Raw genomic sequence first — 16,286 nt, forward strand, 5'->3', positions numbered from 1 at the left:
ATCTCGATGCATGATTCTCACTTGCCATGCAGGTGTGAAGCTATTCCCTCATAAAACATACAGGTGTGTTGTTACAAACATAGCCTTAAAACATGTAATTTTAAAACCAGAAATCTGCTCTGTGGGAAATTTGGTAGAATGCAAAGGGAGACAAGTATTCAAGAGACATTGCTGCTTGGCTGGTACCTGGAATTAACCTGAGATTCCTCAGATAAAATCTGGGCAAAAATAAATTGAATAGAAATTCTCTAATCAACTTGAAGTCTTTTACATATTTCTGGTGTTAATCTCTATTTTCTGCTATCATTATGAGGCAGATATAAAGTACTTCTCCATAAAAGTACGTAAAATCCTGACAAGGGCAAGGAAGACTAAACGACTTATTTTCCTTTCAAAAGGCATTATATTAACTGAAAATTAGTTATTAGTTATTTAGCAACCAGCCTTCTCATGGGTTCCAGTTGAGGAAGGGTTTCCTGTTCAGACCAGAAGCTGTGCAGCATTACAGCTTTTGTACATGCTTCAGAAGTGAGCACAGAGGTCAAGCACTCTTTAAAAAGGATCACAATGGCATTTAGTCCACGTTAAGCCTGTAATTCAATACCAATACTTTCTAATCAATACACTACTTCACAGCAGTAGCTGACAGAGCTAAACTGATAGGATCTGCTCAGCTAACATATGTTTAAACCTAAATAGAAACACTCACTGGAGTTTATCTTTGACACTGAATGAAGACTCACAGAGGCAATGAACTGTAGCAGAAACAACAGCAAGGTTACTGAAGAAAAGCACCACTAATATACTGAAAGATGTAAATAAAATCAGCAATGTCACATGGATCTCAGTGCAGGAGACCTGTATAATTAATCTATTTTCTCTTACAGGTAATCACAGCATTATCTTCTTTAAGATAAAACAGCTAGAACAGTTCTGTGGTGTAACTCTCGCACATTTTGGGTTTAGCATCACAGTAGGTACTGTAATTATTTTCCACCTTGGAGTAAGTATAGCTAGTTCTTAAGACAGAAACAGAAGATGAGGAGATACGTTGTTAAACAGGATCCTATGCACCTAACTTGCAATGCAGGAAATACTGTTTCCTTATTCACTGGACTGCAAAGTACTGAAGAAACATTTATTATCTACTAATGCCGTCACAGTTATCTATGACACCACCATGGAATTTAGGGGCCCTCAGAATGGCTCTAAACCAGCATAAACCTGAAACTGTTGACACATGAGAAAACACTGTTTTATCATAGACTCTGTATGTATTACCATGATGACCAGAGAAGCAACTATGAAGCTTCCTGCTCCACTTCTGGTTTTCTTTCCAGGTAAAAAATTGTAAAAGCAGGAAGAAAAAAATCAAAATCCCCATACCTCTAAGCATGACAAAAGTAACTCTGTGTTAAGTAAGTCTGTTGACAAGATCTTATGACTCAAAATATCTGAAGGATACTCAGTTATCCTTGCATTGAAGGATGATATTCTTGCCTTGTATAAATTCTTTATGCAAGTATAAGCATCCACTTTGGGTATTAGTGGTCTTGCAAAAAAACTATACTGGTTGCAGGTCTGATATAAAATCAGACCTTCCAGCTATGCCTTTGAAAAGTAAAGTTGAAATAAAATTGAAATAGATGTTATGGCATGACACACTGCTGTCAAGAAGACCTTCTATGTGACTATATGAAAGACAATTTTAATTTATACTGACATTTGAACAAACAATGTCTCTCTCTTTTCCCTCCCAATCCTCCCAAGTTCTAATGAGTACTGTGGACAGCATTTGGCAGTGCAATTTCAGTGCTTTGACCTGAAACCAGAAAATAAAATCTCAAGCACATCATTAACAGGCTAAGTGAGATAAAATACCGGTCCTCTAGAATACAGAGAAAACTACAGGCCAGAAATTTTACGACGAAAAAGTTAAATCCACAAAAATCTTTATCCTTCATGTCTGCACCTAAATAGCCCGATGACAGCTTTTCATTTTTTTTTTAATCAAGTTCCAATAAACAGTCACGTAAGACTAGCACCATCCATATAAACATATTATAGCTGAAGTAGAAGTTGCCCCTGTACACTTGCCAGTATGTGACCAAACCCATTTAGTTATTTTCAGGCACCCCACCAATCTCTCAGTATCCAGAGTCCCTGCAGAGTTTAAGTCTCCTAGCTGATTTTCAGAAGCTATTTTAGAACAGTCCTTTCCTGAAATCACAAACCAGAGCATATATACACCTATGCCATGCACCATTCCAAACGGACATGATTCAGGATGTTGCTTGAACACTCTATCTACAGTCTCATGTTATTACAGTCAAGGGAGCACCAAAGCTTACAAACTGTTGCCCACTCTGGTCTGCAGAGTCAGAGGGCCTGCTTATCTTCCCAGCACTACCAGCTCCTAGATACTTCCTTTCCTCAGCACATGCTTCTGGGGACAGTTGTGACTTTTTGTTTACATCCCCACTTCCCTTCCAAATTTTCTTTGAATTCCACTTTACTTAATACACACATTTTGTCATGAGCTTTTCCAATAATTAGCAATAATAAAAATTTATTCACATCACATGAGATAGAAAAATAAGAAAGCAAATGAAAATATAAAATTCAGAAGCCAAGAAAGGAAACAAAAATAAATAAAATCAATTTCCTAGCACTATACCAGAGATTTTAAGGGGAAAAAAAAGGGAAAAACGTTATAAGTAGTGTAGTCAAACAACATATAATCAAATAAAGTAGCATCTATTTTCTCTTTACTACTACACTGTAGTAGTAAATCATTTAACCAAGATGAAAACCCAAGTTCTCTAAAGGAATCTGTATGTAGGGAAAGTTAAGGCATCCATTGTTCACACAAGTATCTCTGATTTTAGATGATCCCAGAACTTAAGGCTCTCTATACAAAAACCCTCACACCTATGCAAGAGGGCATTATGACAACCTCAGCAATTAAAAATGAGGAGACACTTATGTTACAACTGCATGTCGTCTCCGAAGTGTAACAGATTTGTTATGGCTAGAATGTAAAACCAGTCATTCAAAGCTTTTTGAAAAGGAGTGCATTCACAAAACCATACCTATTTCCACATAGCGGTTTGGAAGGTCACGCATTTCACTGGCATGCCGTTCTTTTACTGAGCAAATCTGAAACAGAGATTTGTATCGTTACAATGAAGAAACTGGAATTCCTAAAACGATACTTCGCATCAGTAAGAAAAGGGATTTCTGGGAATTCTCGGACATGGATTCCTTTATTTTGAAAAACACAAGTTGTGAAACAGTATTGATGCATCACTAAAGAAAAGCACACAGGAAAGTTGTGGCTGTAGTTCACAGCCTTATAAATATGCTGGAAGAGGACCACGTAAGAGAAATGTGAAAATACCTGCCCACTATGGTTTCTTCATAGAAGCATTTATATATGAACTTGGTCTTGGTGTATTCTCACACTTTGCATCTCATTACCTTTCAAGGTACCGGATTCTTATTCAGTAAGTTTGCTATTTGGTACTCCCAGTTATAGGAGAGGAGTATATACATATAAATAAATGCAAATAACCAACTGTTGTGAAGTACATGCAAATAGAAGGGGGAAGACAGATGCCAAACTTAGGACAAACCTCCTCATTTATAAAACTAAGCCTAATGCTCCAAAAGCTTTTTACACGTCACCTACCTCACTTTATCCTCCCTTTCCATCTATTCCTATCAGGCACTTTTAATTTCCCACTGTGCAGTGATGCAGCAGTCTGTTATTTGAAAACAGCTAACAGGCTTGTAACAAACACATGTCAGGTGCTGGTCTGAGCAAATTATAATCAGTCTGCACCACACAAGTTTGAAATGCGAGTTTCCTGCTGAAAGATAAGAAAACCCTAAGCAGTCTGTCCTCCTACCCACCCATTTTTTTTCCCCCATGGTTGACCAAAATCATGCAGCTGTTTTAGCAGCTGCAACCTCCTCAGCCCCCAAAGCAATCCCCTCCGACAATATCTCATGGTAAGTTGTTCTTCCTTAATGTTAATCAAAAGAAATGAATTCAACAACACACTAAAAGCTTTCAGAAGACGAAATCCCTCCAAGGCACACAGGAGTGAAATGTCCCTGAGGATTACATTCACTGCATGCTCTCACACAGAGACCTATGTGACCGCTGGGTGCCTATCACTCCTCCTCCTCATGAGGGTCAGTCCAATGACATTTCTACAGCAGCAAGAGTTCTGAACACTATTCAAACCAAATTCTATTTTTTTTGATTGTCTTTACTTTTCAGAAACAATCCTCTGTTTGTCTGTGATAACAGCAAGCATTTATTACAAAGACAGGTATAATTGCACCTTTACTGAATTTCCCCAGCCAATAATCAGCGTTAAATTATCCTTCCAGCAAAGGCTGCAGGGATACATATCTGGGCGAAGGCTTATGTCATCTCGAGGCACATTGGTAATTCTTTGCTTGGAGATCATGTCAAGTATCTTCACGCCCTGAAAGTTTAAAAACAAGAGAACTTTATTCAGTATGACAAACTCCTGCTCACCATTTTGTACGCTAAGGAGGTCAGAGCAGTTTATGGCATAAATTTCAGAGCAGAGCTGAGTGTGCCAACAGAAAAAAACTGTTGATACAAAAACCCACCTAATCTAGGAGGTGACAAAAGGAGTAAAGGGATCAGAGTAATTTAGATATTTTAAATTCACATGCCAAATAAAAAGACATAATAAGTAAATGAGTGACAGACTAGCAATTCTAGTCATGAACCAGTTTGGCTTATTAGGCTGGTGCTACTCCTGGAGAAATAAAAAGAATCCCAGCTTTTTCACAACAGCCCCAGTAGAGACACAGAAATTTCCACCTTGGAAAAAGAAAAGCAACAGCTCATTAAGATAAATAAATTCAATCTCAAGATATGCATTTCTACTTATATTAAAACAGAAAAGCAAGCATATTTAAACAATGCTTGCTTTTGTATGCTGTGATTTTTTTACTCCCTTCTCAGGAAATCTCCTAAACTAACAGAACAAAAAGTTAAAAACCAGGAAGATTAAAGTCATTTGAGAGACGGAGGAAAAAAAGAACCAATAATTAGATCTTTTTCACGTCATTTAGACAAGGTAAGCTATAACCTTTCCAATAGCAGAATGGAAATTAATTTCATGTTAAATAATGACTTGTTCTTGGTAATTTAAAACAAAAGTCTCTAAAATAAAACATTTTAGTAGGGACTTCTTTTCTGCTCACAGAGCTTAGAGAGTGAGTCTTCAAATCACAGAAAAGGGGATGGAGAAGACCTTGAAAGGTCAGAATCCATGATGCCATGCCATGTCAGGATTTTGTTGGGGTTCCTCCCCCCCCGGCGTGGAGTCTGGGGGGAGGGGACCCTGGAGTAGAGGCACAGCCTACGGGGTCTCCCTGCTCCCTCGTCACATGTACCCTAATCCTGTTCCCCATTGGTTATTTTGTGTTCCCCTGTCCAGGAAGGACCCTGGTTGCCCCATGACTGCTCAGTTCTTCGGCAGTCCCACAGCCATGTGGCTGGAGAATAAAGATCTCTGAAACTTCTATCAAGAATCGGTCCCTATTTCTTTCCACGGGCCTCGCTGTCTGATGCATGTTGCAGAAATCCCTACTGCAACAGGATTTTCCTAGTGGCAAAACTGATTTAGAAGATTCCCCTGCCTATTTCTGTTTCCTATACTGTGAGTTTCTATGTTCCCAGCTGTACAAATACACTGACACAACTGTTTAAAAGTCATGGGTGGGGCACAGTCTAAGCCAGGTTTTGCCTTTTTTTTTTTCAAATCACAAGGAACAGTAAGTGGTATGAGGGTGGGTGAAAGGGTTTTTTTTCAGTGATTTTTGTCACTGAAGAACTGTGAGCATGGAACACACTTCTACTGGCATCTCATCAGCTAGCAGACATCAAGGTTTCAAAAACAAAAAACCAAACAACAACTCACACATAGCATCTGCAACATACAGAGCCCAGATCTCTAGGTAACGTAAACAAGGTTCTTATGCTTTGTGTTTTCTAAGCTCTTCTGACAAAATTTTTAATCTTGCTTGAATTGCATTTTAATAAAGTTGCTTTTTATAAATCTTACTACTTTGTCTTCAAGGATGATTTTCAGTGACCCGTATCACACCTTCTGTTTTTCTACATGGCAGCAAATCTTATATGGGATAGACCAGCTCATGTTTAAAGTGGCTTTCAAACCAAGGATCCTCTTTGGCTGTAAGTGTTGAGAGACAGTTGTTTAATATAGTAAGTTTTACATAAGAGTAAGATATTTAGAGTTATATCATGTGATATAGTATGCTCTTTGCTTAGGTTTACTTGCTTAGCGTGAGTAGCTGAATTTTTTTGAAGTCTTAGGCTGTAAACTGTGAACTTACACCTAGATATGATTTTGGCTGGCAATTAATTATTAATTTTTCTTCTTAGTAGCTGGTACAGTGCTGAGTTATGGATTTACTGTAAGAATAGTGTTGATGACTCACTGATGTTTTAGTTGTTGCTATGTAATTTGCTCTGCCCATGAGCAGGTGCACAAGTAGTGAGCAAGGAGTCAAAAGGGGCACCTGTCAGCTCTTTGGAGCTGCCCACAGTAAAAGGACTCCAGTCCTTGCAGTTAAAGCCTGGGGTGGTGTGTATGTGACTCCTTGAATGGCGTGAGAATGCTTGGGCAGTGGCTTCTCCTCTAACAGGTATGGCATTTGCGCTATGAACTGAAAGGACTTCCACAGTCAACTTCCTATCATGAAGGAGCTAAAACCTGTCCAAATGGGAGTCCAGCAGCCAAATGCCTCTAAGGATTTGGTCCTCAGATGTCTCAGTTTGTAAAACTTGTGCTATTAGCCATGCAGGAAGAAGAGGGCATAGCAGCAAATATGGGTTACCTATGCATCTGGAAAGCAGAATTAGACCTTGACTAAATATAAAAACTAGGTAACCAAGCACACACAGTAAGAAGCAAGGCTATAAAGACTTTCTCTGATTTTGAAAAAAAGAAGTGTAACACAAAACCTTGCTAGAGAACGGAGTTTAAAAAGTTAAAGGGGAAGGGAAAGGGCAATAACCAAATATATTAATCTTTTGGAGGAGGTAATTTCATTTTTCTTTGAAAGATAGGCCCTGACCATGGCTTTTTGTCTCTGACAGATGGCTCTCAATGTTTTATTAGTATTCTGTGTTCTGATTGGCACATCATCTCTAGGGATAGCTCTCATCCTATCCATCCCCCGCATATACCTAGAATATGTATTTAATTGTATGGCTCTGAAAGGAACAAAACCTTCAAAAAACCTAATGTTATATCAATCAAGCCCTCCATGAAGCTTCCATTCTAAGAGAGTTATTAAAGGGAAGCAAATAAACAAAGGTCCACCTCTAACAATTTCACATCAAACTGGTTTTGAAAGATAGAAAAGAACAATGGCTTTAAAATATTTTAATAAATGCTTCCCTTTAGGATGGAAAAACAATAGAAGAAAAAAAAAGCTAGTGTTTCAGAAGTAGAAGTACTTTCACCGTATTTTAAAAAATATTTTGGAATTTAGACATGATACACACTTAAAAACATATCCCTCACTGCTCAAAACATAGAGCCGTCAATTAGATATACAGTGATAGGTGAAATGCAACACTCAGAATGAACGCAATGGTTTCCTATAAAATTACACTTAGCACAAAAAGGGGCCTATTTTCTCCTAAGTCTAACTTTTTCTAGTGGCCTAACAAAATGAGAAATTATTACTATATTTTTTTATAATCTGCAACATTGAAAGTGCATGTAATAATGTCATTTCAGTACAAATTACAAAATCCAGACAGTTTACTTTTTTTCAGGGGGTGGCAGGGAGTGGAGATACTTTATTATTTATATAAAGAAGAATTACATTGGCATTCCTTCCTTGGTTTGCTTCAATAAATTGCACTAATCAAAATTCTAATTAGCAATAGTGTGCAGTAGTGACCACCACAGTGGTATGTAGAGCTACTTTCCTAATTTCTTCAGAAGTGGCAATCATATTGGAGAACTCTGACTAACCAGCACGAAACAATGGAAGAAATTTCTACCAAGAAATGACATATAAACCACCATCCTTCAATGCCTTTTGTACCCAATTCTACAAATGCACAGTTTTTCAATTGAATATTTTGGCAATTAGCATTGAAAAATTTCAATAATCAGTGCAACACAGAGATATTTTTGTTCATGTAATGGAGGTGAAAAATACTTACCATATTATTAGCCCAAGCAATTAAGTGTCCTCTCCATTTTACATTTCTTATATTTCCTTCTCCTTCATGTAAAACTGAAGGCTTCCATCTATTCATCCACCCTCTTTCATATAACAGCAACTATGAAGAAGTGCAACAATAAATATTTCTGTGACACAGTGCAGTATGCAAACATGGGAATTATTTTTTCTTCATTATTCCATACTCTGTTTGCATTTAAGGGCAATGAAAAATACACACCTATCACAAAACAAAAGCAAATACAATCAAACATTTTGATATAGTATATGTACATCAAGCATCTTGTATATTACAGAATTCCAGTTAAGTTTCAATAATATTAAGAGGAAAGCCTTTCATCAAGTTTCTCCAAAGAATAGTAATTATAATTATTTACCTTTTAAAGATAAAGAAATTAAGGTATTTCAGAACCTAAGCCTACAGCACTAGTGACAACACTTCAGAAAATTGGTAAAGAAACCAGGTCACCTCACGATCTCGAGATCCAACAATCTCGTCATAGGCTGCTTACCGCCAAAAAAACTAGGTAGTCAAAGAAAATTATCAAAGATACCCAAGCCTGTGACCTTTTTCTTGGCTCCATGCAGAACTACACAGCCTTCCATAGGGGTCTAGAGATGTTGTGTTTTAGTCCCACATCTGCAAACTGCACTGTACCACAAATGCTGCTGATTGTAAAACTTGTGTCATTGGTAATCCCAGGTTCTGCAACTAAGGAAGGTATTTTAGAATATCTAAATACATAAGAGTTGTTATAAGATGCTTTTCAGCAGCAAAGAAAAACCCATCTACATGCAGAAAGTCTGCACAGAAAGACAGTCCAACTGGTTGGTTGGAGCATGGTGCTAATAACACCAAGGTCGCAGGTTCAATCCATTTATGGGCCATTCACTTAAGAGCTGGACTTGATGATCCTTGTGGGTCCCTTCCAAATCAGAGTATTCTGATTCTGTATGCCTCAGAAAGTTATTTAATAGGATTACATGGAATCACTCTGAGAGATGCGAAGTGCAGCACTTGGAGGGGATACCTAAGTCAGGAGCCGAAGCATCTACAGAGCCCACACTCGAAGGTATCAGCCCTGCTAACTTTCGCATGAGTACACCCACATATGGACATATGCACAACCTGGACCTGAGCTCACACCTCACACTGGAAGGTGTGAAATAGATGCCTGCAAAGATTTCTACCACGCTAAAACCCAAATGGAGTACTCTTGTTGCTAATATTTCCTGTCTAAGATCCAACTGTACTCACTTTTTTATATATGGTTTCCCGCCACTTGTATTTGGATAAATACGCCAAATGTTAGGACACTAGTTCTTTAAAACTAGATCTTTTAGCAAAATACGAGATTTTAACGGCAATTATCAGACTGCCTCTCTCTCCTACTAAAGCCAGCAGATGGCACCAGAAGACAAGTATTTTCTCCAAGAGTTTAAAGCAAGCACCAGGTAGGGTAGTCTATTGAGAAGTTTTTGTGTGAAGTGCGCTGCAGACATCAAACACAAGCAAAGTGATTTTGCGTCCTTTACATAGGTCACATGAAGGCACACCTTTTAGACAGTATAGATTTTTCTTCCCACATATGAAAAAGCTACTGAGTAACTCTCACAGAACATGTTATTTTTACAGCTACGAGGGCAAGCCACTGAAAACAGGCTAACATCTATGCTCATAAGGCAGTGCCATATGGAGGGATTTCCATTAGAAGACTGGTAGGTAGATGTTAAGCACAGGAGCAGCCCTCAGCGCAAATCAATAATCTCCACTCAGATGCTAAAGATGTCATTAAAAACTAAGTGCTATGCTAATCCAGATTTGAAAATTACTTTTTTCCTAGTTTACTAACCCCTAAAGAGAAGCTGGACAGAAGAAAAACTGCTGCTTGGATGCTTCTTTCAGTGCCATCCAATAAAGACAGCAGCAAAATAAATGGTATTTGCATTGTGACTTACTGGACAAAGACGCAAAACCTGATGTGGATGATATGAAAGGTTAAACCTGGCTGATGTCAATTATATTAATTGTACTTGGAATTTTTTCTGCTTGTGACTGAACCATGATTTAAATTAATTTATTATACTCAAGATCCAGAGCAAACCTGGTATGACACTTTGCATCTTTTTTGTTATTCATGGTTTGTGAACATCATGCCTTTTCATGACTCTTGAGTAACAAACTGCAAGGAAAAGTAAGTGATCTGAGAAAGAACTGGTGAAGACAGAAGATAATTTGAAAAATCCTTCAGTCTGTGCTCAACTCTAAGAACACAACTAAATTTTCAGACCAAGGCAGTAGAAGACAACAGGCTGATATTGCCTATAATAAGGATGTAAAATGAATCTGAATCACTGTAATACCCTGAATTCCCTGTTTCAGATCAGCAGCTGAAATAGGTCCAACACTGAGGCCAAAGGCCACTCCACACTGTGGCTTCAAAAAAATAATATATTTATTCTCAAAACATGCTTAACTAATTTATCTTCAGTGCAATTACCTGTGTGCTATTGATATATATATACTGTGATTTATTTATTATTTCTTAGAGCAATGACACCTGGAAATTGAATTTGTGAACCCAGAACTTTCCTACGTGTTTTGGAATGGTAGTCTACTGAAGGCATCTCTCTCAAAATAAGCAGACTAATTTCTTTCTTAGTCTTCATCTCCACATTGAAATGTTTATCACACCAGAAAGTAATTTAAAACGTCAAAAGAAGACATGTAAGAAGAAATCCACAGTTTCTGGAGGGGTTCTTCCTACCACCTCCCTCTCTTTTTGGTAGGGGAAAAATATTTTAGGACTTTAATTGCCATAAATCCTGTACTATGGTAGTCAGCATTCACAGTACTTATATTTCAACAGCAGCCAAAATCCCACTTTCTTGCCTTCTCTGCAATAGAGTTTGTTTTCCCCATTTTTCATTTGGCTCATAAAACTTTCTAGTCCTTTGTTACATACAATACAGTTGTGCTTAGAACACACTTCCAGTGTATCTTGCATGCACGCAATTTGATAATACAGCTAAAATAAAATAACCTTTAACTTCAAGGTCCCCACCCACACTACTTCATAGTACATCGCAATCTTCTGCTAGCTCACTAATTATTTTGCGAGTCTTCTTAACTGCTTATGATTGTCCACCAGATCATTAAGAAAAATGACACACGGAAATGTATGAGACAAGAGGATGGAGCAGGACACTTTTTGGTTCTAAATTCTCTCACCAATCTCTTGGATTAGTGAATACATCTCTTCATATCTTTCACTAACAGGAGATTAGTCTCCACCTAAAATAGCTCAAAACTCTGTTTTAGAGTGCATCTGCTAAAGAGAATAGAGTGCTTGGATTTAATGCAGCCTGTCATGCAATTAGCATTAACACTAATTACACATAATCCCGGTCTTATACTATGTACAGGAATTCCCAATCCTCTGAACAAAGAGGTGAATGATTGCAGCTTTGGTAGTATCAACATGGTGAAGTAATTCAATTTAATGTATTCTCACTACCAATTACTAGCTTCAATATACTGAAATAAAAGATGTCTGTTCTCACAGAAATTTCAAAGGAAACACACTTTTACCGATGCCTAGCATCACTACTTTGTTTCAACATAGCCTTGTTGGAGGTTAGGGTTTTCCCTTTTGTTTTTCTTTCCCTTAAGGAATTTCCGCCCATTTTGGTGCTACGGAACTATAACGACCAGGTACTTAAGAGACAGAAGAAGTTGCCAAACTCACGGGAGGAGGGCATCTGGCTCCACTTCTGTTATCTGAGGGTTTCTCTCTGAGGGGCAGAGATACTTGAGAACTGGGCTGGGGAAAAGAGGGCTGGGGCAGCTATTACTTTTCTTGCCTCTTGGCTTCTGAGGAGGACGGTGGGAACTGCCGCTTGGGGGAGGGAATTCGCTGCCATCGCCAGAGCCCAGCCTGGTCCTGCTTGGGCTGTAGGGTGAGCCTTTGCTCGTGACAGCAGCCACTGAACTGGGACCTTATCAACACCCGACCTCACCAAACAAAGGACCCTTCACCATCTGCTCAGGTGCCTCAGGGGAAACCCTGGGATCCCCGAGCCCCCTCCCCTCCAAGGGAGCCTCTCCTGGCTGTGTTTGGGAGCCGGGCTGCCGCTGCCCAGCCCTGACGTTTCTCTGCCACTGCTCCGGGTTTTTTGCCACACTATAGCCATGCACCCCCTGCCAGCCGGGACACCCCGCGGCTCCTGCCACAGCTGCCGAGTGTCTGATATATCTCGTCTACCACTCTGAGACTTTGCTCATCCCTGCCTTCCCAGCTTGCTACTCTGAGGTTCCTGCTACAGCTCCTTTTGCTGTCCAGAGGGGGCACGAGGATCAGCTTCCCTTGTGACTTCCTAAAGGAAGCCTCTTTTCCCTCCCTCTAGCCACCCGAGCCGCCATTACCCGTGTGGAGAGGTGGCTGAGCTCGCGCCACAGCGCCCCCTGCAGCCGCGGGGGAATCATCGCACCTGCCCTGCCCGGCCGGGAGCCACCAGCGCCCCTGCCGGCTGTGGCCGTGACTGCAGCAAAGGGGAAAGGGCCTGACCGCCGAGAGAAGGCTGGTACTGGGTTTCTGGTTTCGTTTGTTGTTGCTGCCATAGTTGTTGTTTGTCTTGTTATACATACTAGTAAAGAACAGTTATTCCTTTTCCCATATATTTGCCTGAAAGCCCCTTAATTTCAAAATTATAATAATTTGGAGGGAAGGGGGTAATATTTTCCATTCCAAGGGAGGCTTCTGCCTTCCTTAGCAGACACCTGTCTTTCAAACCAAGACACGCCTTCTATGTAAAGATTTGAAGAAGTTTTAGTGAAGTGAAGAAAAAAAGGCTTAAACTGCAATTTGTAACTGAAGAGCCACTTCTCACTTCCTTACTGCAGAACTGTTGGATTAGTTTTTATTTCACAAAACTAAAATTAGGAAAAAAGTCCCTTTTAAGGGACAAGTAATTTCCTTGTCCTATTCTTTGTCTAAGTGTGAAGATAAGCCTACCTGTGGCATTTGTCCCGTGTTTTGGCACCTCTGTCACCACTTTCACCTCATCTAGGCAAGACCACAAAACCTAAGATGCTATTTCCATGGTTACAAGTGATCACTAGAGCTAGTTATTGTTTTCAGCATAAAACCAGTATTTACCGACACAGCCAAGATTAACAGATACCAGAGAGTAACACAGAACAGCATGCTGCATGAAGACTTACTGTTTAATAGTTCATCCCTAGGAAAACATATAGCAGCAATAAAAAATTACACTTTCTATTTGAAACAGACGATGGACTGGATGAGCTCAAACAAGGCAGAGAATAATGTAAGCCTCAAGCTTTCAGCTGAAGATGAGCTTTCAAGATTTCGTCACAAAATGTTGTCTAAGCAGCTGGGGTGTGAACAGAGAGGAGGGCAGCGAGTGCAGTCAAGGGAAATCAAGCAAGGAGGCAGAGGCAGACAGCAGCATCAGGAGGTTATGCGATGGCAACAGTGAGAGATGAAACAGGAGCTACTGCTGTAGTTCATGGACAGAGAAGCTAGAAATTTTGAGATACTTAATACAAACAAATGCCATTGGACTTTTATTAGGCTTCACTTTTAATAACTCAACTGCCACATTCCAGCTGTTGCCTATTCACAAAGAGCTACAGAATTAACACCTTGAAAAGCAAATCCTGCAGTCTTGCAGGCAGAGACATACATTTCATATACTTAGATCCTCTTTGCTTGCCACCTCAGGCAATGAAAAAAAGGGTTCTACACAGACATTTGCAAAATACACAACTATGGATTACATGCACATAGGACTATGATCCATTCACTTTACACAAACCAATTTATTACAGCACAAGGAGAATTTTTGTTTCAGTGATAAAGAAGAAGTGCATATCCAAATACCCACAAAGAAGAAATGTAAGCAAAAAAAATATGCTTATTAAGCAAACAGGACATACTACATATCAAAGTCTCATCTGCTCAATAATATGGGATACATCTGGGCATTATACATTGCAGCAAGGACATCGCAGACCGGTATTATTGTGGTTTGCTTGCTGCTACAGTTTGTTTCCTACTTATGGTAAATTATCCAATGCATGGACAGAAATTGCCATAGTATTTACTCCTTTTTCACTTAAATCAGACCTTTGAGTATTTACTGACTGACATTTTGTAGCTTACAAAGCAATCTGCCTTTCTTGTCTGGTACTCTTCTACCCAACATAATGCCAAACAGCTGACTATCTGCTTTCTAAAAATGGACTGTGCTGCAAACAGCATCCTGACAATTTAATAATTAGTTGAAGTAGTTCAGTTATTATGAAGTACATGTCAGAGGGTTCAGAGGTAAGGTCATCTACTTACTCACCACGCAAAGTGCATCTGCTGACACTAAAAAGCAACAATTAAAAAAAAAATCTGAGATACTCCTTGGCAGACTTGACTTTAACATACAAATTCCACTACCCCTAACAGCAGTCACAGATCCCCAAGAATGCTGTTTCTCTTCCCATTTGTGCACCGTTTGCAATCATCATCCTTTCTCTGTGTATGTTGTTGCTCCATCTGGAGTGGAAAGAAATTTAGACTGTCTTGTTTTGCATCTCAGGTAGAAGGTACCATGGGTCCAGGCCAGGATTCTGACACTGAAATAGTTTTTTTTTTTTCTTTTTAAAATCAGAAATTTGCCCCAGGTAACACTAAGTTCTCCCTGCTTTTATAAAAGACAAAGAAAAAAAGAGTCTTACGTTTAAACACCAGCACTGATATGTTTAAATGTTAATCCTGGGAGGATAAGTGGGACAAACATGATCAGACACACCTGTATTCAAAAACCAGTTCTTATAATGTATCTTCTCCAGCAATAGAAACACATACAATATTAAAAAATGTTTTTAAATATATATATATATTTCCTATATATATATATATATATATATACACACACACATATATATATGTATTAAAAACCCCATGAATATATTATATAGATACAGACACAGATAGATATATAGAGATGAGACTGTTGACAGTCACAGGGTAAATCTGCAGTTTTATTTTGGTTCTCTAGCCCTTAAAATGGTTCAGATTGGATATGCAAATCAATACTTATTATACAAATCATATGTCCTAGGCAAATGAGGAGACCCATTCCTTTTGAATATTCCGTATCCTTTATGATACGCAATACTCTACTCCTATAATTCAGAATACATTTGCTTAATTTGTGCTGGGTCCCCACTACCATGCTAGGCAGAGAAGCCTCAAGAAACCGCTTCATTAGCACACATTCAGCAGAGTGATTCAATCATTTCAGAGAACTCACTCTCCTAAGAATTTCACTACAAAAACCTTTGTGTCTAGTTAGTGACATTAATAGGGACGATGTCTCTGCCGAGAGAGTAATCTCAACTTGTCCTGCTTGCCTAAGTTATCGTTACATAAGACACAGTAACTGATACCTTGACTTTGGAACTGAAATAATCTTCAGTCTTCTTTCTTTGTTAGTTCTGTCTTTTTAACCCTCACAACATAATGGGTACTTGAACTTCACAATAACATTCATTTAGTTGATGTATTGGGAAAGACCAGCACTCTAACAGTTAAATCAAGAACACCTTGTTTTCAGCTTTACCACCCTCATTTAGTTGGCTTTTACCCTGTTATTTTTTGAGATTAGACCCTTTTTTAAAAGGTAGAAGGTTATGGCCTTCAATAGCACAGTATTTGTCTTTTCCCTTGCTTTGAAGCTCTATTGTCTGCTTTGGACAGAAATGCCCTGTTATTTACAATATACAGTATCATCATTTCAGGGTTACTATCATCTGCCAAATCTGCACAATGGAGCTATGGTTAATTGCAGAGATCAGGAGGGGGATAGGGAAGCACCTTCTTTTAGTACGGTACCTAATGCTTCTCACTGCAATAGTGTCAATTTCCACAGTACCTGTCTTATTTCTAGGCACATATAATATTCATTCACTAAAAAAATGTGTGAAATAG

General features: G+C 38.9%; 1 protein-coding gene across 3 annotated transcripts in view; it reads right to left on the bottom strand.

The window, feature by feature from the left end:
- VPS41 (VPS41 subunit of HOPS complex) overlaps positions 1-16,286 on the bottom strand; it is a 113,560-nt gene that overhangs the window by 41,280 nt on the left and 55,994 nt on the right. For all 3 annotated transcript variants that reach the window (XM_019285710.3, XM_010398619.3, XM_019285711.2), the window contains exons 8-10: positions 8,258-8,377; positions 4,353-4,499; positions 3,093-3,159 (exon numbers count right to left, since the gene is read on the bottom strand). In XM_019285710.3, coding sequence (XP_019141255.1) covers positions 3,093-3,159; positions 4,353-4,499; positions 8,258-8,377 — 334 coding nt within the window. The remainder of the gene's footprint in view (positions 1-3,092; positions 3,160-4,352; positions 4,500-8,257; positions 8,378-16,286) is intronic.

Source organism: Corvus cornix, chromosome 2 (assembly GCF_000738735.6).
Source record: "Corvus cornix cornix isolate S_Up_H32 chromosome 2, ASM73873v5, whole genome shotgun sequence".
Taxonomy (NCBI): domain Eukaryota; kingdom Metazoa; phylum Chordata; class Aves; order Passeriformes; family Corvidae; genus Corvus; species Corvus cornix.